The following is a 24,820-nucleotide window of genomic DNA, read 5'->3' as shown; positions in this document are numbered from 1 at the left end:
TTTTTCAAGCTGTTTTGGCACCACTGGCTCTGCCTTGCTCACCAAGTCCAACAGTTCATTCCAGACTATTGCCTTTCCCTCCCTGACCCAAGAGGGATGACTCTCAGAATAAAATCAGGACTCTGCTCTGACCACAGAAGAGAGAGTTTATCTGCCTGTGGAGAAATGTCCACCTCCAAGCTGACCATCTGGAGACCCTTCCCAAGTAGTGCATGAAGAGGTCCTGCAGTGACACACTCCTGGGCTCTCAGGTGACTTGTGCACTCACAGCTCTGGCAAGCCACGAGCCATGGACCTGCCTGTGCTACATACACAAAAGCTCTGTTTGCTAGGCTCCTGCAAGGTACCCAGCAAGAGCACAGGTCTAACTGTTCTCTGCAGGTTTTGAAATAAATGGACAGCTACAGGATTTCTTTACAACTGTTACATAAATCCAGAGCACAGCTGGGAAAAATTGGGAGAAAACTCGACCCTAGCAGAACCTACCAATAAAAACCAGAATTCCTAATTGTCAGAAAAACAGAATTGCAGAGAGCCAGTGCCACTCACAGAGAGAACAATCAGCTAAGCTGGAAGAAGAAACCCCAATGAATTCAAGGGTTTCAATGGATCCCTGACTGCAGATCCAAAGGTGCCATTCCCAAACAGAACTCCCAGAAAAGAAGAGAATTGGATTTAGAAGCACTGGTGCAGGTTGCCCAGAGAAGCTGTGGCTGCCCCATGCCTGGAAGCGTCCAAGGCCAGGTGTGATGGGGCCCTGAGCAATGGGTCTAGTGTGTGGCATGCCCCTGCCCATGGCAGGAGGGTGGAATGGGATGGTTTTTAAGGCACCTCCCAGCCTAAACCATTCCATGACTATGAAAACACTCCGGTGACGGAACTCCTGAAGGACTAACCTGGTTTCTCCCATGTGTAAATGTCTCAGAAAATAGAGGTTTAAATATCAGTCAAGTTAACAAGTTGGCAGCCTATCCAGAGACAAATTTAGAATGGAGCCACATTTGTACCTTGGTGAATCATCTCTTATGGAAAAAAAAAAATCTAACAGCATCTTATTGAGATATTTAATGTTCTTGCTAGAATCTTCAGATTCATTGAGGAGATCAAGAATGAACAAGAATTATCTTTCCATGAGAACCAAACATGCAAGGGAGTAGATGGACAATAAAGGTAAGGTGAAACTGATGCTGCAAAGTGTGTTATACTGATACTAGACCCATTTGGTCATTCAAATGCAATCTTTTAACTCAAAAGGAAACAGATTATTTATCTATATGCCTATAAAATACATACTCTGGAACTAACACATACATGTAACACTGCTCAGTGTGCTCAGTCACTACATCTAACGTATGCCATGTAAAAAGAACAAACTTTCTGCATCCTGAGTTAAGGATAAACAAGTAACAACTGGCAGAGCAACTTCAGCAGGCCAAAAGAATACTGAGGTTGTCTAACAACTTACCAGGTTGGGACTCAAAATCTTTCAAGTTCACTTCATACTCATCTTCGTTGAGATACTGGTGTCGGCCCATCATTACAATGGCAAATTTAAACTATAAAAAGAAAAAAGAAACACAAAAACCAAGTGGTAGGATACAACATTAAAATAAAGTCTTCAAGCCTAAGTTCACAGTCTAACTTGCAGCTGGTTTTAAGTAGTACTCTTCAGGGGCTGAAAAAGGCCAAACCTGTTTAAAACCCTCATCAATAACCTGGATAATGGGACAAAATAAATGCTTGGGAAATCATGGACCCATATCCTGGAATACTGCGTCCAGGTTCAGGCCCTCCAGGGAAAAAAGATGGGGCAACAAACTGCAGCAAGTGCAGCAACAGTCCAGTGAGACCGTGAGAGGACTGGGGGGGAAGCTGGTGTACAGGAACCTCTGGGAAATGGGTTTTGGTTAGCCCAGAGAACAAAAGGCTGACAGGGCATCTACAGCTTTCCACCACCTGAAGGACGGTGCACAGGAGCAGACTCTTCTCAAAAAACTGCACAGAGGCGACCTCCACAAGTTGCAAAATGAAACATTCTGATTACATGCAAGAAAAGAAAAGCCTTCACAATCATAGTGGAAATACTCTAAAACACAGTGTCCAGAACAGGGCAGAATTCCCACCCGTGGGAGTTTAAAAATTGCAACTAAAAAGCCCGGCACAGCCTGACTGAGTCACGTTCTGCTCTGAGCAGGAATGTGAAGGGGGGATGGCTCCTAAAGGTCCCACACCAGCTACACTTTTCTGGGTTACTTTAATGTTTCACCAAGTATCTCTCTTGGTGCAATACAGAAATACTGATCCTACTCATCCTACCTAATTAGTCCTAGAAAAAGCATTATTTCAGTCAGGAAGCTGTTCTATCACACAAAATCTACACTTATCCCAAGTCTGTGCTATTCCAACTTATTAAAATAAACTCACTTAGGGTTTACAGTCAGCAATAAAAACTCTCCCAAATTGAAATTACCTTTTCAAATTCTTTTTCTTGTATGTCCAGCATTGTCTGAATCCGCTTCATAACCTCTCTGAAGTGTTCACCCTAGTAATTACAACAAGATTTTTAATGTCAAAAAAATCTAGGAAAAAAAAGGGAAGCTGTTAGTATTTTCTGCTTTAAGCTTCATTGAAAAACACTGCCTCAATCTCTCAAAAATTACACAAGTGTCAACATCATTCTCTACAATATGGAGTAACAGCAGGCAACTTGCTCTAAGTTCAGGAACTTTAGAAGTCTTATTGATTCACCATTATGCAAACTGCCCCATAAATTGGCCAGGCACTGCCACTGATATGTACAAGTCAGGTTAAAGTTAAGCAGCAAAGTTAGAAAATTAGCAGCAAAATAGAAATTTGGAAAAAAAAACCCCATATTCTGCTCCTTGTCTATGTAAACTGCCCAAAAAAGTGACAGATACCATCAACTTAAAGATGAATAATATACATTAACTGTCACAACAAGGAAATGCAGAACAAATATTTTCCACCAAAAATCACAGGCTTTACTCTTTGATCAAAAGTATGAAAATTAGTAAAATTCTAATTTTAGAGCTTTAGAAGCAGAGATGGACACATTTCTCATTCCCATATTTTTAAAAGTAGCTAATTTTCACACAAGGTAACATACATTAACCAGAAAAAGTTTAGAAGCAAATGGCTAACTGCTCCCAGAAATACACTTTGACATTAAGAGAATCAGGGTGACATTCAGCTGGAGCAGCACCACAGAAAAACTTGAGAATTTAAATTAACCTTTCAAAATTAGTTTTTGTTCTTGTACTAACTTTCAGCCCTAGAAGATAAAGCACATCAAATTACAGAAGGGATGAAATGCAAAGTCATCTCAGAAAGTGCTGGAGAAAGCAAACCCATTTTCCATAATCACGTCTCAGTGAGAGCAACCATGGCTGGGCCACTTTTGCCAACAACTCTGCACTGCAGTTACTCAAGCACTATTAGAAATGGGGTTCTGGGTTTGTTGGGGGATTCTGCAGGGCCAGGGGAAGGGGGTAGTACTGATTTGACAGCTGATGCCAAATGCCTGCTTTCTAGGTATTGCACAGGCTCACTGAAACACTGAACAATGCAGATATGCAAAAGGAACTGAGCTGGGAAGTGATTTAACCATAAAAAGGCACAGATGGGGCACAACCTTTGATACAAGAGCTGTATTTTCCTACACACTTCTTACACTAATGCATTTCTTTGACAGTACTAAAGAAAACATCATCAGTATAATCCCACAGAGAGAAAAAGGGAGGCATACTGCACCTGGTGTATCCTCAGCAAGAATGGAATTCCAAATGTCCCGAAAACCTCTTTGTGGAAATGTGCCACTGTGATTAGCATCTCATTTTCTTTATCTATATCTACCTGGTCCAGAGGAATTTCCTAGATCCAGACAGAGAATTGTGACTCCAATCAGCTAAACTTCCACAAAAAGAAACTAAAGCTTTTATTTTTCCAGTTATTAAGAAACTGAAAGCATTATTGATGTACTGTTACTGATCTAAAACAATTCCATTCAAAAACATTTAGAAGAGCCATGTCTGACAGAGTCTTTTACCAGAGTCCCTCATCCCTGGCATGACAGCACTTCAGTTTTCCCTACTCAGGAAACACTCTCCTGGCTTCCCTGAATGGCTTTTTTGACAAGAAATCTTCTGTCAGTGCAGAACTAGCTGACTGTAACACAGCCCTCTCATCAGCTCCTCATTACAGTTTACACTGGAAACTTTTTTTTGGATTTCTAATCTTTGAGGCAGGTTAGCAGATCTGAACAAGATGTTTAGGGAAAAAAAAAATCACACAGTAAGTATCAAATTTGCCTTAAGAACCTCAAATGTAACAGAAAAGGAAACAAAGCCTTCTAGAATATAAGGGTACAAAAGGGGGTTCTAAGGATAAACATTTCTACCATGAACTCTCAAACAAACCTTGGAATTATTGCTAAGACATTAAATGTCCTATGGACAGGCACTTGCAAAGTCTTCATGTATTGTTATAAAAAACATACATAAAAATGAAAGAATGAAACCATTATAGGGAAGCAGATGGAAAAAGTGACGATTTTCTTAAAAGCATTATCTTTAAAAATACATGTAATATTATCATGCAATCTTAGTACAAACATCACAGTACTTGAAAATCAACATCCAGAAAATTACCACTTGAGAGGGTTTCTTCTCTCAAAGTTAAGTTTTAAAGCTGTTTAAAGACAAGCACAATTTACCTCTATTCGAAACGTTCGACTTGTTGCAGGTGACAAACACTCTAACAGCTCATCCTCCTGATGGACACCGATTATTTTGTAACTTACAATTTCTAGCAGCCTTAAAGATAAGCAGGAAAAGCATTTTAAAGAAGTGAACTAAAAAAAAAAAAAAATCAATGCAACGTGTCTTTCTGAAACCTTGAGACAGATTAGTGTGGAATGTAAACTGATGCTGCTATTGTATTTGTAAAATTTTAAATTCAATCTTTAGTAAAAATTAAGCAGTAAAGCCACAAGAGGTTACACTATTTCTGGCTCATGACAAAAAGCCAGGACGTGCCATTACAAAATAGGGGTTTCTAGTGGAGATTATTTTATATATCCTCTTTAAATGACCTCACTTTTAACTCCTGTAACTCCTGAGAAGTGAATAGCATGAAATTCTTTGATTTTAAACAATTATTAAGTTGTGACTAACAAATGCAATTGATGAAACTCAAGGATGTAACTTTATTAAATACAAAATAAATAACGGTGTAAAAATCTGTATTTATAGTTAAGAACTCTTAACAGTGGGAATCTAGAAGCTTTTAACACAATATTACATTTAATCTGTTAATAATGGTTTTTACAGTATTTTAAATTCTACAGATACTTTGCTGCATAAAATTTACATGATCACATAGAAGACATCATAGTCATGCAGTTTTACCTTAATTTCCCTGAACCTTTTTCAGAGAGTTCTACAACTTTTTTACATTCTTCTAACAGGTCCCGCACACACCCATGCTTATCTGGATATACTGTTATTTCCTGTGGGATTTGAAACACAAAAATCATTAGAGAATCTGAAAATGTAAACAACCACGTGACAGCACAGAACACATCAGATTGTTGTCCTTAAACACTCATCTTGAAAAGATAACTAAAGTCAACACCTATGTTATCTTCAAAACTTTTGTTAACAGATCTAATTTTCTCTTACGTTTTTTTGTGGTCTTTAGATGTTTTTTGCTGTTGTTAGATTTTATTTTTTTTTTACATTATGCATAACCTTGTTCTAATTTTGTGTTACTCAGGGGTAGAATGTGTGACCCATAACCACAGCCATACCAGCTCTGACACAGGAATGACAGCAAGTGTGTAATGGCTTCACTCACCTCTTCCCTAAACTGGCTATTTAGCCATATGCATTTAAAACTTCTTCTGTTTTCAAAATCAGTTATCTTCATTTTGAGCTTAAGAAAGAAAAGAAAACCTCTTTAGGCATACTTTGAATTGGGCAGAATTATTTTTTACAGCTCATCCCAATAAAAGGAACAGACTCTTACCTGTTGATAGTAGAGTTTTTTTGGTTGCCTAGGCTTGAAGAACTGCAGAAGATCTCTTAAAGTACCTTCATAATTGTGTCTAAGAGGATTACCAGGACCATCTCTATAACTACAGGAGGAAAGAGAACATGTTTTTGAAATCCATCTCTTCAAACTCATCACTGCTCAGTAAATTGAAGCACCAAGAACATTTTTATTACTGTCTTTCAGTTTCACGTAATTGCTAACACAGCCCAAGCAGCACAACACACAGAACTTTAGTGATTTTTAAACACAGCTGGGCTGTGGGAACAGAAAACCATTCAGGGTGTGTGTTAACTCTCCTTTACAAGCTCACTGTCAGTGCTGCAGGCTGGCAGACCTACATTCCTCTGAAATTACTGGCATAGCAGCACATGCTTTAGATTGTGAAAGGTTAATTTGTGGAGCCATACGACACAACAAATTCCACAGTGGCCACAGTACTGGAAACTACAAAGAGCTACTCAAATTCTCACTGATGATGAAGGGCAATAGCCTCAGGTAACTAAAGAGCATCTACATTTCCATGTATACAGAAAGATGTAAGTTTGGTGTGTGCATTATTCCTGCAGCACATACACAGAGCTGTAATACACTAGTTTCTGCTATAGTTTTATGTAGATTCAAATCTAGTTTTACACAAACATGCATAAAACCACCACTTGAACCAGAAATATCCCTTTGAGCACCTGTGAACTTGTTAGATTGTCATCATCTTCATGAAACTTCATTTGCAAACTTTGAGGGAGGAGGGGGAAATTCAGTGAAGTAACTCCTGAATTTAAACTTGTAAAATCAGCAAAAACCAGCTTTTATGTGCACTTGTTTTTGCTCTCCTCCATTCTAGAAATCTGCATTCACTGAAACAGCACTTGCATTAGCTTAGCAATTTATCCCACAGCATCAGGCTTTGATGTAATTAATGATTTTTAAAATGACATTTACTAGAACTCTTCTAAAACATGCAATTCTTTGAGGCTCTAGAGACAGCCATTGCAATACTTCAACTGTCAAAGCAACCTGCTGTGCTTGCCAGAAAGGTAACATCTTACTGGTAGAGAATTAGTTAACAACCTGGCAAAGGCTTATTTTTGAGTAACAGCTTAGACACAGAATACTAAGGAATTCATCTTACCCTTGGGACTTGAAAAACTGTAATAACATTGGATCCGTGTTAAGTCTCTGAGCGACTGTCTTTGCAACCTGAAAATAAATTTTTGGTAAGTTCTGAATTGTTTCACACAATTATGACATTGCTCTACAATCATACAGTCATTCATTCCATGACAAGAACATTATGCTACTGAAAGTCTGAGAGAACCCACTATGCCTACCTCCCAAAGGCTAAATAAACTAGTATTGTTAGCTTCTGAACAGTTGACACAGAGTAAGATATACTAAGAAAAGAAAATGAGGAAATTGTTTTATTACAGTAAGTTACTGTTGCCAAAAGGCCACTAAAACCACAACAATAGCTCCATTCTTCTTTTGCTTGTTTTTGTTGTTTGGTTGCTTTTTGTCGGTTTTTGGGTTTTTTTAAATCATAGTATTAGGGAAATAAGTAAGACTTACTCTTTGAAGATTCCCCCTCCTTTAATCCCCTCCAAGCAAGTTAGCTTGCTGAGTAATAACACCACATTATTCCAATGAGTACATTTCCCATCACTACCTCACAAAAGCAGGGGCATTCTGGTTTTGCCTGACCAAGAAACCTCAACCTATACAGACCTTACACCTCAAGTGAAAAGAAAGTAGGAGAGAGCAACTAGCCTAAAAACAGATGATGAGAACAGGACAGCAAAACTCATCCCTGACTTTCCCTGTGTATGCAGGTGCTCAAAGTTTCTGCCTTTGGGGACAGAAAATAAAACTGTCTGGTTTTAAGCAGGTTTTTTTTTTTTTTTGACACTGACAAAAGCAACTGCAGGAGAACTGCAGGCAGTCAAATCTACTCAAGCTTTTAATGGATCAGACCAACTTTATTTCAATTTTTTTCTTATGTTTCCATGTCCAGTTTTCCTCATCTGAACACCCCAACCTATCTATTATCAACACAACAGGTTTGATCTGTTAGTCACTGAGCACTAAACAGCACCGTGTGAAGAAAGCAATACAGCTTGGTCTACAAAATAAATATTGTTGTTGACATTACAAGCACAGAACAGGTATCACTAGAATCCACAGGTATTTTCCTTTTAACGGCCAAATAAGTTGAGCAAGTTTTACATGTCACTTTGAAAGCAAAAGCGTAATTTCATGAGAATATAATTTCCCTGACAGAGCAGAATGGCCTACCAAGAAAGAACTTATTATCAAATAACTCATTATTAATAAAACTGGGGGGTTTATAGTATTTTCTTCTCACAAGCCTTAGTGGCTTCCTTCAATTTTTCATTAACTCAGTGGAAAAAATGTACATGGACAGTTTTAGAATTTTTAGAAAAGTATGTATAATGCATTTGTGAACTACTGCAAGTTACTTTCAGAACAAGGAAGCAAAAGAGAAATAGGACACATGCCTGAAAGTAATTCATCCTATTGGATAAAGTAACAACAAAGCCTGGGTCATTGGGGATGGTTTTATCACAGAAAATGACATCCACACGGTGATAGAGGTCTCGGAAGTATTCCTTAGCTGTTGGGAGCTCGCTGTTATCATTTTCTGGGTCATCCCTACAAGAGCAAACAAATGATGATACCATTACACATCACACTGTTACACACACAGGCAGTTTGGGCTTTTAAAAACACGTTCTACAGTAAGTCAGCCACAGCGGAGAGACAGAGATGAAGTTTAGAAACCTTTTGCAAGAGCCACCACGGATACACAGTAGGACTGATGCAGTCAGCAGTGACCCCAGAGCCCGGCGTGTCTGTGCGGTCAGGGCCCGGTGCCCTCGCCTGCTGTGCTGCTCACTCAGCAGCCTGGCCCTACTCTTGATTCCTGTGGGTTCACAGCACCATTACAGCAGGCACCATCCCTCCCTCCCACCCTGGCACATCCCTGTGTGTCTGTACTGATGCTGCACAGCTTTCCATGAACCCCTGTATCAATTGCTTTGCACAGAGGCCAGATGGACAACATTCCTTGGCACAGAGAGGCAGAACAGTGGGCACAGGGGCTGGTTTGGGTCACTCCTGCCTGGTACCCCAACTTCTCTGCAGAGAAATAGCACCAGGGTACAAGCTGTGCACTTACCCAGGAGTCAGCAGCCAGCCAAGGGTGCATAACACCAACTGGGTCAACTGGGAATGCGAGTTCCAAGGCATGACATGAGAAATATATTCATCTCACATAATCTGGGGTAAGAGTGCTGAAGATAGACTAGCTGGCTTCCACCCACTGTCAGCCCATGGAGAGAAACAGAGCAACACAGTTGGGTGTGACCATCAGGAGTGAGAGCATAGAAATGCTGATTTATAGCCCCGCCAAGCTTATGAAAGATCCCTTTATTGGATACAAGATGCAGGAGCTCCCCTTTTGCCTTGGAGAAATCTCCAGCTGAAGCACCAGTACATCTACGAGCTGCACGTGCTCAGGCAAACTGGGAGCATCTCATCACCACAGAGCAGTAAGGAACTGACTGTGAACATAAGGGAGAGGCAAAAAGGGAAAGCAATTTAGCATAGTTCTGGGCTGAAAGGAGCTCCAAGAGCCTTGTCCAGTGGCCATGGTACTGAGCCCAGGATCTGAAATGCTGGAAGGCTCCTCAGGGTCTGTGTTACAGTGGCTCCAGTATAAAGCTGCACAAATCAGATGCACTGCTGGACACACTCTGGGAATATTACGACCTATTTTAGGTTATTGGTTTTCTAAACTAGGAGGACACCTTTTCCTTAAGTAATGTGGCACATGATAACTCAAATACCACTGATATTTGCTCATTTCCCCTTTGAATAAACAAATGAGAACTGCTGAGAACACATCTACTGCTGGAATGTAATACTTTGCTCGGAATAAAAAAAGCTTAAAGGAAGTTCAGCTTTCAAAGTGAACCAGGTGATTTAATTGCAATAAGCTGCCACCTTAAAATACATACTTCTGAAACACTATGATGTCACCATCCATGAGTTCATCAAGAGCTTTATCAAGAGATACATCATAGTCTTGAATCCTTTCTGTTAAATTGGGTTTAACTTCCTGTAATAAAGAACAAAAATTACTGATCACAGAATAAACAAGAGACAAAAATAAAGGTCACAAATAAAGGTCACGATAGTGAAGAAATCATCAGATAAGGTAACCTATATGTTCTTCCAACTGAAACAAATGGATAGATATCTATCCATACAAATCAAATGCATGTATTATAAAATATCTATACACATATTACATATTTATACTTGCAGGCTGACTTCTTGGGATAGAAGCACCTGTGTAAACAAACTAGAATGACACTGTAACCCTGACCTGCCCAGAGCAAGGAGTACAGCTTTGCTTTTTAGGATGGCAGTGTGTGTGCTGCCCTGGAACCACCAGAGAGAGCAGCAGGACTGCTACCAGAAATTGCAACAAAAACCCAATTCCTTGTTCTTCCTGTAGCAAGGACTTTGCCTTGGCAAGATCTGCATCTTCAGCACTCAATAAATGTAGCAGTTATGAAGATTTATTGCTTCTGTATTTGGGCAGAAACAGCACAGCAGACTAAGGATTTTGTTTGCTGACTTCTTAGGGAAGGAAGGAGAAGATGCAACATTTTCTTAACTCCACTGTCTAAGGTGGGCACTGAAAACATGATGGCCAATAATGTCAGCAGCATTAGCTCCTCTAACACAGCAACACAGGTTTAGCACAACAAAGCTGCTCATATAGAACTTCATGGAGATTTTTTTGTTTTTGAAGCCTTACACTTCTATCTTATCTGCTTAATATAAAATCTCTTTTGTAGTCAACTCTCTGCTGCTACTCTGTTGCAGCACGGTAGACTTGGAAGTTGCAGATTACAGTGCTGATGATTTATAAATTACCATTGTTATAAGCAACTTTTTTAAATTAATAAGTCTTTTTTCTTTCTTTACAGCACGCAAAAGACAAAAAAGTTACAAAAAGTCTATCAATCCAAACCTCATAGAGGATAAGGTTAGTTTCTTGTGGAAATCCTGCTCTCTCACACATAACTGGAAGCAAGTCACCTGTTGGGGAAAAAAAAAAGGAATTTGAAATATGTTGCACGAATTGCTAGTGAGACCAATCACAAAAAGGAGAGAATCCCTTTTTTTACCCTGGGCAGATGGCTCTACAATGTCTAAGCCCTCCAGGTTAAAGTTTCCCTTATTGACATTCAACCAGAGACACATTTATGGTTTCTTTCCACTTAATCTGAACAACAAAAATACATGCAAGGTCATTGAAAATCCAAGAGATGAAGTAACACTGCTCCTTCCCCAGAGAAAAGGTTTAGTGTCTTTAAAAAAAAAATTCATGACAGCTAAAATTAAAAACGCGACATTCAAAATGACAAACTAAAATATTTTTAGTCAGTGGGTATTTGCTGAATTCCTCAAATGGACCCATATGAAAACCAAGGCTCACACACAATTCAGGCTGAGCAGCTGCTCAGGCTGCCATAGTGAAAGGTTGTAGAAGAGTTATTTGAAAATCTATTGCAAAAGTATATTCCAAAAGTATCAGAACAGATAGAGGTAAGTATGAAATCCCAAAGCTTTACAACAGGTCCAAAACAGCTCTTTGTGGGCAGTTACACCTGGTGAGTACAGCAGCAATGAACTGACCACCAGCGGGGTTCTGAGGCTCAGACCTGCAGAAAATATCACTGACACAATGTGGGGACAAAACTACTCAGGTGCTTGGTGAAATAAGAATTTGCTTCTATGGTGTACCTTTGGTTTCAGTGATGGAATTATTATTAAAGTATGTGCAATTTACTTTCATTAAAAACTTCAGTGATAGCACTGAAATTTAAATTCAGAACTCACGTATTTTACAGGATATAGGGGTGTAGATATGTCCACAATAATTCAAACTCCGAGTCTTCGGATCATACATCTTCAAAAACAACATTACATCATCTACAAATTAAAAAACAAGATTTAATTTTAAGTAAGGCTTGGGGAGGGGGAAGGAGAGCACCTAGATATTTTTATTTACACGGTAACAAATACATGTCTTTGATTTATTAATTCGGTGTCCTTAAAATATAAGAGAAATTTATTCAGTGAGTCTAAAACATGCAAAACATGTCTTCCACTTCAAGAGAAATGAAGGAAAAACTGCATGAGAAAAATTAATTTCAGCACTGTAGTCGTTTGATGGATACATCAACCACATTATTGAAAAAAGGAGTGCACTGTGTTTTTGGAGATATACCCAAAATGGAAGTGTTTTGTATTTCAGAAATGTTTAGACCATATGCTTACGATCTTTATCAAACTTGGGCAATGTTGCTCCAGTAGCAGCCATCTCTGGATCTACTGTTTCCAAAAATATTGTCCATGGATTCTCATTGTCACTGAGCTCAATCATCTATGTAAAAGGATGTGAGAGAAGAAAAAAAAGTCTCTGAAGAACATAATACAAACCTGGTATCTGCATTTTAATCAGATACAAGAACTTTATGACATTCTACAAGTGGGAGAGGTTTTTTTCTAAGTTGTGTTAGAGGAAGTTTATTAAGACACACAAATATAGGTATAAAACTACCAAAAACTTTGATGAAGCACTAACAGTAGGTTTTACTTAAAATGAACCCATTTCTTTATCATTTAAAAGTTGACCTACAGCTACCTTTACAGTGGCAAGGACATTACTTTGTTTTAGAATAAAAAGACACTGAAACCAATCCCTGTCCTCAGTGGTATTTACACACATTTTACACTTTAAGCAAGAGAATTTATTAAATCCAGCGGGTTTGCCCCTTTTGAAAAAGGGACATTTCTGTTTTAATCTAACATAAAAAAAATCACTATCACACCTTTTATCCACAGAAGAAAAATCATGCACCAACCACACTCCTCTGCTTCCTATCCAAATTAATCCACTAAACCTCAAGTCTTCCCAAGTATCAAGCTTCACCAGATACAGTGAAATTAATTTTAAATTAAAAGCCTGAAAAATCTTATGTCTCAAAGTTAGATATTCTTAAAGAGAACTAAAAATCATGGGATATGTACAGAAGTAATCTCTCAGTGACTACTTACCGTTTTATTGCCATCTGCTTCATTATCTAACATTGCAGGTCTTTTTGTTCCATTACTTCTCGCTTGCATTGGCCATAATCTGATTTGATCCTGGGGAAATCCCTAAAATAAATAAAAATTGTGACAGGAAACGAAATCAAAACAAGGGAAAAATAGGCTAAGATGCTTTTACTAAACTCAAACAGATCTTCTGTGTTAAAAGGTCTAAATTATGATTGCTGTCAGTATGTGGAGAAGATAAGGGCTATGAAACAACCATAATGTAACAAAATACATACGTGCTGGTATTCAGCTACAGAAAACTCACCATTGTTTGAGAGAGGTTTTGAACAAATTCTGTAAGTGTGGAGTTTTTTAATACTTTGAAAACGGTGTATTTCACTTTTTCTTCATCATACATATCATTGCCTTGGTGACCACAGAACTGATCCTCTGCCACTATCTGAAAAATGACATTTAAAGGTTACTATTCAGATTAGCCCAGCTGCACCACATAATACCTTCTCAGGATGCTTTACTGTGCAGCCTCACTGGCCCCCTGGCACAGTGCTAACACTATTCATGTTCTCAGGGAGCAAATTTGCAAGAATACAGATTATAATGAAACTAAAAAATTGTGATTGATAATCTCATCGGTGCAAGTAATTAAAATACATTAATTCTTACAAATCCCAAGCAATTAAAAACCAGTCGTGCTTAGATCCCAAGTCTTGGAATGTGCTCTAACAATCTTGGCACGTGGAGAAAATAAAAAGGCTACATAATTCTGTGCCTGGTGTAATGCAAGGAGGCCACCTAACCCTTCCCCTGCATTTCCCACAGCTCCTCTGCACTCTTTGTTAACAGAAGCACAAACAGTGCAATGCTGCCAGTGTCCCACTGCAAACTGCTCAGTGCAAATGCAGTGCAGAACAAGCTGAACTTGACCAATATCTCTGCTTATCAACACCAGAAAGAACAGGCAAGGAAACATGGAGGCCCATGGAAAATGGGTTCTATTTTCCTGTGCCAGATGGGTTCTGGAAAGAGCCATAAACAGGGTTCCTTAAGGCAATTCATAACAATCTAGTCCATCTGGCTTTTCCAAAAAGATAATTGCAAATATAAGCACTCTCTCCTTCTGCTTCTACTTGATGAGCTCAGTTTGGCAGTAGTCCAGACCTGCAGCCTATGGCTAGATACATTCTAATTTTAGAAAATAATTCCTGAAGGAGATAGAAGTGCAGTGGCAGGGCAGCCATTTGAAATAACCTGGTCCTTTTCCCTTTCACCTGAACTTACTATTTTCACTCACAAGCACAATAAATTCTAAAGAAAACAGAAATGTTTATAACATACAGTACTGTGTGTTTTATTATGATTCATTGCATATGTAAATATACTTAAAAGTACTAAAATCATTACTTCTCTTCAAACACTACTTTGGAACAAAAACTTAAAAAAAAAAAAAAAAAAAAGGAAAGAAAAGAAAAATCAAGGTTTGCCTCCAGGGTGGCTCAATATTCTAAATTTTCATGGTAAAGTAGTTGTAACTTAATCTGCTTCAAAAGCTGACCTGCACTTGCATATAGAGGTGAGCTTCCTGCCTCTCCTTCCTCTTCTGAGCTTCTATCCTTTTCTCTTCTTGTAGCCTTTCTACAAGTTGTTGAGGAATATCATGGTCGGTGACAGGCTGCAAAACTTCACCTACAAAACAGATTTTATGATGTCATTTCAAGATTTACATCAAACAGGTTCTTTTTCATAGACACTTGACTTACTTCTGATTTGAAGTCAAAATCAGCTTTCTTTATCTTTTGCTTAAAAACATGGTTTGGTATCATCATGCTTTGGCAACATTGAAGCACTTTCTACAACGAGCCAAAATGCACTACCTCCATGAAATATGTATCATAAACTTTTGAATGAAATATTCAGTTCAGAATTAAAAAATATTTACCACCACTCCATTTTTTTAGCATACATATGTATCTACATGTTTACAATCAATATGATTCAATTCCATTACTGAAGTCAGTTCACTAAGTTTTCTAGTCTATAAACCAACCAAGGCTGAAGCATTTGCAGGTGCCTTACAGAGCTAAAAGATGACACAGAGCAAGCAGCACATGCTTTCCAAAAGTGAGAGAACGGCCAGTTGATCCCATGGGATCTCTCCGTTCTGACTGTAAATAACGCAGTCCTGTTGTATAGGAAGACTGCGAACAACTCAGAGGTAAAAAAACCCTGACTCCCTGCCTGGAAGTCCCCCTGGAGCACAGAGAGGACACGTACTGAGCTTGGACTCCCTGATGTACACCAGCATGTAGGCGTTGGTGCAGTGTCGCACGGACAAGTCATCGTCGTGCCCCCCGTAGTTGTGCTCGATCGCCTCCTCCTTCGTGCATCTCGACACAACATCATCATCGAATTTACACCACTAGGGAGAAAATTTTACAGAAAGATGATTTTACATGTAAAAACATATTCCTGGATGATAAATTAATCCTATTTCTGGCATGTCTTTCAACTCTTTGAAGTAACTAAAATTACTCTTCAAGCGGCATGACTTTCAAAAGGAAATCTAGTTCAGTATAATTTGTGCTACCTGCTACTTGTGCTCAGTATAAGGAAGTCCATAAATACCAAACCTTTACTGAACATTTTACACTGAGTACCAAAAGCACAATAATTATTCCAGGAAGCTTTTCTTAAGACTGTTATTCAAACAGCTAGTTACTTCTGCAGGAAACAGAAAATTGACCTTTTCTGTTGTAAAATTAAATAAAAAGCAGTGATGCACAAGTCATCTAGTAATTATTTGTACATTTAGAGCAATATACATCAAATTTTAAATTAAAACAATATGGCCAATTAAGAATAAATTACAAATAGCAACAAATTCACAGTAAAATCTGACTTCTACTCTTACTGTGCACAGTTAGGTACACACAAAACCAGTGAACTCAAAGGAAGAGGTACCTGACCTATAAGTGTCCAATCCAATCAAGTCACCTGAACCTGGGACAGTGGGACATATACAAACATGCTGAACTTCTGAGTCACAGAAACATAGGAAATGCTCGTATTTCCTTCAGCAAAGTCAGCCTCAAAAAAATGCTGGATAAAATCTGATCGAAGTAGAACTTCAACACATACACAAGTGAAAGGATTTCCTCAGTTAAAGTCTTTTGCTAAGAGTCAAGTGTGTCTGCAGACTTTTCTTTTAGGGGACAAAACTTCTAAAGACTTGTCCATTATGAAAACTGCATATATGCATGTACAACACACAAATACTTTTAGGTGCTTTTCAATACTCACTTTGCCATCGCCCTTTGGATTTAAGTAAACAACGTAATGTCCACCATGGTTATCTCCACTGTGTACTAGAACTGCATGGAGAATGTAATTTGCAGGATCTTTAGGATCTGTTTTTTGCAAAAATTCATCTAGTGGCAACTGTTCAGGAAATTCAAACCTAGTTTTGAAAAGAATGAAGACAATTGTATTTGTACTTAAGATAGACATACTTTATTATGCACGTATTATTATGGAACATTATGTGTACTCCTAAAGCAAAGTATAAAAATTGAACATGTTACTGTTACAATGCCATTTCTATCCAAGACATACTGCATACAGTGGCAGAATTTACACTATTTAAATACGGAGTAAAAATAAACTTTTTAAGCAGCTCAGGAAAGTATACCCTCAGTAACAAGGGCAAGAGCACTTCAAATGAATTAGGGCTGGTTTGGATTCACTGTGTCAAGGCAATAGCTTTACAATCTGTTGTTTTCTAGCAGACAAATGCAGCTTTCCTTGCACAGGTACCACTGGACTGGAACATTACTCTGAAATTTCTCACCTTGGTGAGAATGAGATAATTGCAACACACATTTAGTTTACAACCAACCACTTATCTCCTCGAGAAATTATCAGCCTCTACTTACAGTGAGTGGGCAAATGGCTCTCCCTCCATCCATGGAAACAGATGGAGGGCAAGCAGGTAAATCCTTATTCATCCTGCTTACTCTGGTGGCAGCCTAGCCACAAACTACCCAAAGAATGCTACACAAGCCATTAAAAGATGCAGTCACCTGTTCACAATCAAAACAATCACTATAAATTACCAAGCATTCAATTTGTCATTCTGAACCTCAACATTCAACCAGTACACCTTTAGGGAACCTCCCCTGTGTGTGACTGCACACATCTGCCTCTCAGAGTTTACTCAAAAACAGGATCTTAGGAAGCTATTTTTTGGTAAAATACATTCACAGGTCTAAATTCTGTTAAAAAAACCCCAACCCACACACTAAACCAACCAACCCACTTACCTATCATTTATCTTGATGTTTTGGTCAGTCTGAGGATCATACATAAACCTCATGAGCTGTAGGTGTAATACTGGTGGCAATGTTAGGAACTTCACACCCTTCTCTGCCTCCTAGACATTTTAAAGGAAATAGAGGGTTGAAATTTCAGGATTTTTAGCAACTCAAAATAGTTGTTTGCCACAGATACTCTTCATATGGACTTTTATAGACTTGATGACACAATGTGCACCAGAATGGTTCAAAACTTGGGTGCAAGTTAAGTATCCTAATGCTGCACCAATCTCCCATGAGCTACTCCAGTAACACAAGAACTCAGTTAAATTAAATTTAGGCCATTGATACAAGCATATTTGGACACCTCCCTGCATTAAGAGCAAGTTACCTGCATAAATAAAATTGAGAGAATATGGAGGCAAAACCTCATTTTTGATCTATTAAGAATTTCATGTTCATTGCATCCTGCCAACAAGTATTTGGCTACTGTGCTGCACCTTCCTAAGAACAGCTAAAGAATATATAGAACATTACTGACAAAACCTGGCTGTGGTGGCCAGTGCACCTACATTACAAGGGACAGAGAGTTCTCAGTAAGACCAGTCCCGAGTGCCACAAGAACCACTTTAGGTTTGGGTGACCAGAAAGGCTTCTCCCAGGATGCTTGTTCTGTTATGTTAATCTATAACATAATAATCTAATATAATTTTATATAATCTATAATCCAGTTTGGATTCCCCGGTTGGCTGTTAGCCTCCACCCCTCGTCACTCCCCCAGAGATCCCCATTGGTCCCGCTCCCTAGTCCCGCCTTTTCCCCGCCCCCGGATAAAAGCCAGGTTTGCCTTTGTTCTCTCGTCTTTGCCCCTCAATCTTCGGCAGTGTAGAAGCAATAAATGCTCCTGCTGGAACTCATGCAAAGGCCCTTCCCATCTCTTTGTAACCGACTTTACACTGAAGCAGGCCATGCATTTGTGTGTGCGTGCATGCATGTGACCCCACAGAGCTGGACAGAGGCAGCAACACCTGGTATGTCAAAGCTGCAGAAATAAGCTTTAGTAAAACATTATTTATAAAGGACTTCAGCTTACTCCAGTGGGTGCAGCGAAGTGCAGCTGAAGAGCTCAGAAACACGTGCACACACATAAATGTTTAATTTTCATGGGTTCATTTGGTGTTCTTGCTGAGGATACAAACATGAGCTCTCCAAAGTTACTTTTAGAGCTATGCTGCTTTTTCACTTGACACATGGAAGAACAGACTACTCATAGAGGAAGAACTTCTCAGTCTTGAGACTGGTAGAAAAGTGAACCATTCTAGAAACTGGAAGACTTGGACCTATAAAACTCACTACTAATTAAATTGCTATAGAATCAGAGCTCCATTTTAAGAAAACTAACAGCAAATAAGAGGAGGTACATAAAATGCTTGTCTAAGAAGAAGCATCACCAAAATCAGTTGATAAAATCTAGAATGGGTTTTGCAACACAGCTGTGTTATCAAGGATAAAGAAATAAGATTTAAAACCAGGTAAAAAAAATAACAATACCTGCAAGCCGTGTTCTCCTGCATCATACTTGTTATCACCATCCAACTGCTCCACTGCAACGTAGTCAATGAAGGACTCAAAAACTAAATGAAAAAGAATGGGGAATTGTACAGAAGGAGGAAAAAAAGAAAGTTTCCTCTAGCCTGCAATGTATTAATCAAATGACATATTAGGACATGGCAGTTTGTGTTTGAATATTTCTGTCCTTACTTTAAGTAAAGTTTTACATTACTTAAGAATGTCAAGAAATGCACCATACTGCAGGAGCACATCTAAGAATATCGGTAGATTTTAAAATCACAGTTACAGCTCTCTGCCGCAACTCCTCACTTTGCAACTGTTAGGCATCAAGCCAGATGCCTCTGTTTGCTGGACTCTTACACATCCTTTTCCATGCCTTGTACACCAAGGGCTCAGTAACGAGATGATAAGGAACCACTGTTATGCTGTTCTGAGTAGTTCAATCTTTTTTCTTGCTTACTACTATGGTCGGGTCTAAATAAGACTCTATTTTGTCTGAGTTCATCTTTACATATAAATTATAATTACTGTGACAACACCACTGTGATCACCATGGCACCGTTCTGTGACACCAGAAAATGTCTAAAGTTCTTCAAGTTTTATGAAAAGATACCAGTAAGAGAATTAGGGAAGAAAGAGCAGGGAAAGGAAATGGAATAAGGGAAAAAAAAAGAAATGTAATGCAGGCAAAAACATTCTCTGCATTGAAAATGTTTTCAATGAGGTGTCCTAAAGCAGGTATTTCCAATCACTGTGCACCAACAAACCCATTTGAAATCAGCAGGCACTAAAGTTGTGCAACATGTTGAAGTACTGGATTGGTGCATATCACAATGTGTCACTTACTATTTTTCTTTCCCTTTATACTTAGCTGGATGTCATAATAATCTTCTATTCGTTCAGATCGATAGTCTACGTGCTTGCATTGGATATAAGACTGGAAACAAAAACGAAACAACAGGGAAGTTCAATTTTATACAAGTAGCAAGAGTTAATTTAAATTATTTTTGAGAAAGGTATTAAATACATACCACCATCTTCCCTCTGAACAATTTAGGGATTGTGCCTTCTACACACGTGCCTTTCATTTTATTTTCCACATTATCAAGCAGCTGAAAGAAAAATCAGTTTTTACACAAGACAAACTTGCAGTTTTTTAATTTATTCATCACACACACATGATTACTTGATTGATTAGATACTAAGTCTCTTGGATAAAAACGAAATATTAGTCTCTTTGTACTGGCATCTCCTTTCTAGTCCTTTAAATCCTCCTCCTCCCCCTAAACTGAGGGCTACTCCATGCCTTTGAGTCTGGAAAACCCCACAGATGTAACAATCCATTTCATCTTCAAAACTGCATTTCTCTCCACGGCTATAAAAGTACCACTAGCACATGCTCCAGCTACTTTCAAGCTTCCCTACTGTTTACAAATTCCTCACCCACAAAAGGCCACAAGCAATTCATTCTTAAAGAGGAACCAAGGCAAAAACTCTGTCTTTGAGACCTAATTTAAATTATTCAGGGCCACTATTACTCTGATTGTTCCTAAACTATATCATATTTATATACACACAATTTCAGGAGACAAATACATACATCACAGATCAGCAAGAAATAATATAAACATACCACTCGACATAATTCCTGGACATCATGTTGCATGAAGCTGTCTAAAGTTTCCCACCTTTGTAAGGCAAATAAATAAAAAATTACTAATTATGAAAAAAACACCTCAAAAGACATTTTTTCTGATTTCTTTGCAGATCAAGAATGTAAAACACAGCAAGATGTAAACACTGAGATTTAGGACTGGCTGCTGCACAGGTTCTTTAGTTGTGTAGGAAGAAGGGGCGGTGAACTCGTGAGACATTTTGGCAGCCGTTCTGTGGCCACCCTCCTTCTCCTGTGTGGGACTGGGGACAGGGACTGGGAGTGCACCCAGAGCCAGCTGAGGAGGCCACAGCCAGGCTGCTGCTCTTCCAGTCTACAACCCCGTCTCAGTTCATGCCAAAAAGCTCTTAAGAGAAGAGAGAGCAAGAGACTTAAGAGACTTGGGAGCAATTCAGTGCCATCAGTTTCCACAGCAGGTTTCCAGCTGCCTCTCTTCTGAGGGCACTTCAGGTGCAGTCAAGTATCATTTAGGGATTATTTCAGCACAGGAAAGGAAGCAAATGGATTTATAGGAAAGACCGGCTCCTTTGTGCTCATCTAAACAGTTAATCCTGGGCATGCAGTAACTCCAAGGAGGCATTCAGCTTTCTGAACTGTCCATGTGCAAACACACTGTGTGAAAGCAGGGGTAAGGGCAGCAGGCTCTAAATGCCTTCCAGCCAGCATGCCACACAGCAGCAAGGGTGTTCAGCACTTCTGCCTTCAATAAAACAAGAGTAACATGCTTCTAGCTCCAGCATTAAATACTCCTGTGAGAACTGTAACTTCAACTCAAGAAAACTTTTAAGTTCTAAGTCTCTGACAATTTTTTTAGCAGCAGTCACCACTCCCAACTGTAGAAAATAAACTCTGTTGACTGTAGGCTTCAGCTTCAGTGGGATGTTCCACCCTGGCCCTGGAACCAGCACCAGGGTGACCAGGAGCAATGCTGACTTTATCCTCCCTCACACTCTCTTCTCAGTGACTCACCCCCACTGTCACACAGCAGCAAATTAATCTCCAAAGTGTGCCAACAACTGTGCGGGGTCCACACTTAAACAAGCTGAATCAAGTGACTTGTCAGATAATTAAGAATAGAAAATAATGCCCTGAACTCTCTAGGCTTTACACACTAGCCAGCTCATAGGACAAACCAAAGAAAAAGGTCACACACTAAAATTAGGATAAAGAAGGGCCCCTTCAGACATGGCATCATTTTCTACTTAAAGAGGTCAAACTTAGAAATTCACAACACTCAGTAAAAAGTACTACCCTAACCAGCATCTATCTAGGTAGGGCCCACAAGGCCAAAAACCCCTCTCTGATTCAATGATGAAGGAAGGGGAAAACCTAAATCTTCAAACACATTCTAAAACTCCTTCCCAAGAACAAAAGCAGGCATGAACACATTTTTAAAGCCCTGCTGGTTTGGATATACATTTAAGCATCTGCAACACCCTTGGGAAAGGTCTCTTCATGCTACTGAATATGACACAGTTGGGATCTTAAGTGAAGATGAAATTTTACTCTATCACCAAGTCCTTCCAATGTAACGGGACAGCAGGAGCACTGATAAACTAAATATACAGTGTGCTAGTAGGAAGAGGGTATGGTCAGATAGACAACACTGAGGCTTCTGATTTCCCTTTAAGATTCCCCAAAGGGGGAAAAGTCAAGGTTGCAAAGACACAAGGTTACAAAGAGTGTTTCTAGGACAGAGCACCACTACAGGCTGTAGCAGCAGACGCAGGATGAACACGGAGGACAGCTGTGTGGAAAAGATGATACAAACTCCCTAATGTGTTTTGAACTAAAACAGTGCTTGTCAATATTACTACAAGACTAACCTACAGTGAGACAAAGTAATACAAAATCCAGTATTTTAGAACAGATTTTATTAAAATCCTACTCTACACTTACAGCACATGCAAAGAGAAGACCTGTAAAGGTTATGCTAATGTTAGTTTTTCTGTCCTAACTTGTGTCTTTGATATGTTGTAAGAAAATGTTACAGCAGCCAACAATGTACAACATGGACATGCAAATTATTGCTATTGCACTAAATCTAAAACAGATTCCATTTTAAAAAGATATTACCAATGCATGAACTGCAATGTTTCAACAACTGTTTTGTTCTGAATTTTACTTAAGTCAAATTCATCACACAATGTTCAAGTAACAGACAAATTATAACCCTGCTATTAACAGCTCTGTTTCTGTACCATTCCCCTTTCCAAAAAAATCTGACTTTTGGATCAGCTGTCCTTAGTACTGGCTACAAATAAAAACCTATCCAAGTCAACTACAGAAAGTTTACAATTAACACCATGTTATATTCACACTTCTCTGCACCTCTCTAAAAATAACCTTATTAAAATAGAACATTTTTAAAGAAAAGCTTTATGAAGCCTGCAAAAGCCCAATGAATAGTGCAAGTTTCTGAAACTTACCCAAATGATTTTGTTAACTTTTTAGTTCCAACTGGTTTGTCACTATGTTGCAGCTCATAAAACACTCTTTGCAATGCTAAAGGAACACTTTTGGATGAATCATCTCCTTCTGTGGGCATCATGTACACAGCCTGAAAAAGCATTTAGTTCAATTAGTATCAGAAAAGTTTATTGCTCATCCTATTTAATGCATTCTTTCCTCTTCAGTGACTTCCTTCACAGAACTCAATTTAATCAACACTTCAAAAAAGTCTGAAAAAAAATCTTGTACTGTAGTGTAAAAATGTTAATTGTCTGGAACAACTCTTCTTAGAGCACAGTGGTTAGAAAGATCTGAACAACAGATTCCATTCATGGTTATTTTATCTAAATAGTTCCCTTATTCCAGCCTAGAACAGTAAATGCACTAAAGCATTTAACACCTTCAAATAACTCTCATGCCTGGTATGTCTGTGCAATCATCACAGTAGGACCAGATATACCAGTCAATACTACAGACTTTTGAAAATAACTGGTATTGTGAAAAAGCAACCACATGAAACCATAAAGGGCAACAAGTGAACGAAAACAGAAATGGCCCACATGGAGAAAGATGTCAGAGGAAGCTCTGAGAGCTCCCAATACATTCATTCCTACTTAACATCATCACTGTCCAGCAAATAAACAGCTTAACAATTCAATTCACTGATTATACTGATCTGTGAAGGATTGAGAACAGAGAAATTACACAAATAGACCAAACAGGGATTAAGAGAGTTCAATAGTCATTGAAATGAGATTTACTTTTTAAGAAGTGTACATCAATACATCTAGGGACAAGGAAGAGCAAACAAAAGGCATTTACAGGGAGATGTTCATTTAAGAAGCATAAATGATAAAAAGAAACAGACAACCCTGTAAGGAGATTAGGCAACAAACGAAACTAAAAAGGACCCCAATATTAAGTAGCATATGAGAAAATAACCTGTTAAAACCAGAAAAATTGCCACCTGAATTTTTTTCCTGTGAAACAACAGGGAACGATCCATTTCTGTGAGTGAAGTGCTGAACTGGACCTCAGTGACTCTCCCTCAGTTTGTGCATTAGCCTGAATTCCAGGTGTGCAGCACATCTAACTTACCCTGGACTTCAGTTCCCTAAATATAGAGCAAGGGTAGCACTTCCAGCAGGCAGCTGGGAATTGCTGGGCAAACAGTCACTGCTACAGGACAGCTCAGAGTGATGGGAATCAGATGGGACAGGCACTAGATGAAGACAATGCTAATAGAAAAAGAACACAAGGTTGTGGCAAAAAAGAAAAAACAGCAAAAGAAGTTCCGAAAAAGTTGACAGGCCTGTTTTCTATTCCAATTCTGAGGATCCACTACATTTTCCAAAAGTACCGCAACAGAAATACTTCAAAGAATAAAGAAACTGTCATCAGAGTATCTACAGCAGTAAGATGAAATAAGAGAAATAATTTCATAAAGAAAGCAAATTCCTGATATTCTGACAAAAAACCAATGGTTAATTAAGCAACTGTAAAGTAATATGATAATTCACGTGACTGTATCTTTAAAATTTTTAATTTAATTTTCAGAAGTTACCAGTTAATAGAGATGACCTAAAAC

The 24,820-nt window shown here is 38.7% G+C and overlaps 1 protein-coding gene across 1 annotated transcript in view; it reads right to left on the bottom strand.

Annotated features, from left to right (window-relative positions):
• The window catches only part of USP7 (ubiquitin specific peptidase 7), a 71,893-nt gene that overhangs the window by 2,939 nt on the left and 44,134 nt on the right, over positions 1–24,820 (bottom strand). Inside the window, exons 7-30 of the mRNA XM_082292330.1 lie at positions 23,211–23,341; positions 20,740–20,794; positions 20,138–20,218; positions 19,953–20,043; positions 19,086–19,168; positions 17,544–17,653; positions 16,525–16,681; positions 15,499–15,643; positions 14,780–14,910; positions 13,532–13,666; positions 13,225–13,326; positions 12,445–12,550; positions 12,004–12,096; positions 11,132–11,199; positions 10,107–10,207; positions 8,586–8,739; positions 7,202–7,269; positions 6,046–6,154; positions 5,875–5,952; positions 5,427–5,527; positions 4,733–4,832; positions 3,772–3,891; positions 2,471–2,542; positions 1,466–1,556 (exon numbers count right to left, since the gene is read on the bottom strand). Coding sequence (XP_082148456.1) covers positions 1,466–1,556; positions 2,471–2,542; positions 3,772–3,891; positions 4,733–4,832; positions 5,427–5,527; positions 5,875–5,952; positions 6,046–6,154; positions 7,202–7,269; positions 8,586–8,739; positions 10,107–10,207; positions 11,132–11,199; positions 12,004–12,096; positions 12,445–12,550; positions 13,225–13,326; positions 13,532–13,666; positions 14,780–14,910; positions 15,499–15,643; positions 16,525–16,681; positions 17,544–17,653; positions 19,086–19,168; positions 19,953–20,043; positions 20,138–20,218; positions 20,740–20,794; positions 23,211–23,341 — 2,482 coding nt within the window. The remainder of the gene's footprint in view (positions 1–1,465; positions 1,557–2,470; positions 2,543–3,771; positions 3,892–4,732; positions 4,833–5,426; positions 5,528–5,874; positions 5,953–6,045; positions 6,155–7,201; positions 7,270–8,585; positions 8,740–10,106; positions 10,208–11,131; positions 11,200–12,003; positions 12,097–12,444; positions 12,551–13,224; positions 13,327–13,531; positions 13,667–14,779; positions 14,911–15,498; positions 15,644–16,524; positions 16,682–17,543; positions 17,654–19,085; positions 19,169–19,952; positions 20,044–20,137; positions 20,219–20,739; positions 20,795–23,210; positions 23,342–24,820) is intronic.

The sequence above is a fragment of the Coloeus monedula genome (assembly GCF_965178545.1).
Source record: "Coloeus monedula genome assembly, chromosome: 16".
Classification (NCBI taxonomy): Eukaryota; Metazoa; Chordata; class Aves; order Passeriformes; family Corvidae; genus Coloeus; species Coloeus monedula.
The sequence above is the reverse complement of the archived record's forward strand: the minus strand, read 5'-3'. Positions and strand labels throughout refer to the sequence as shown.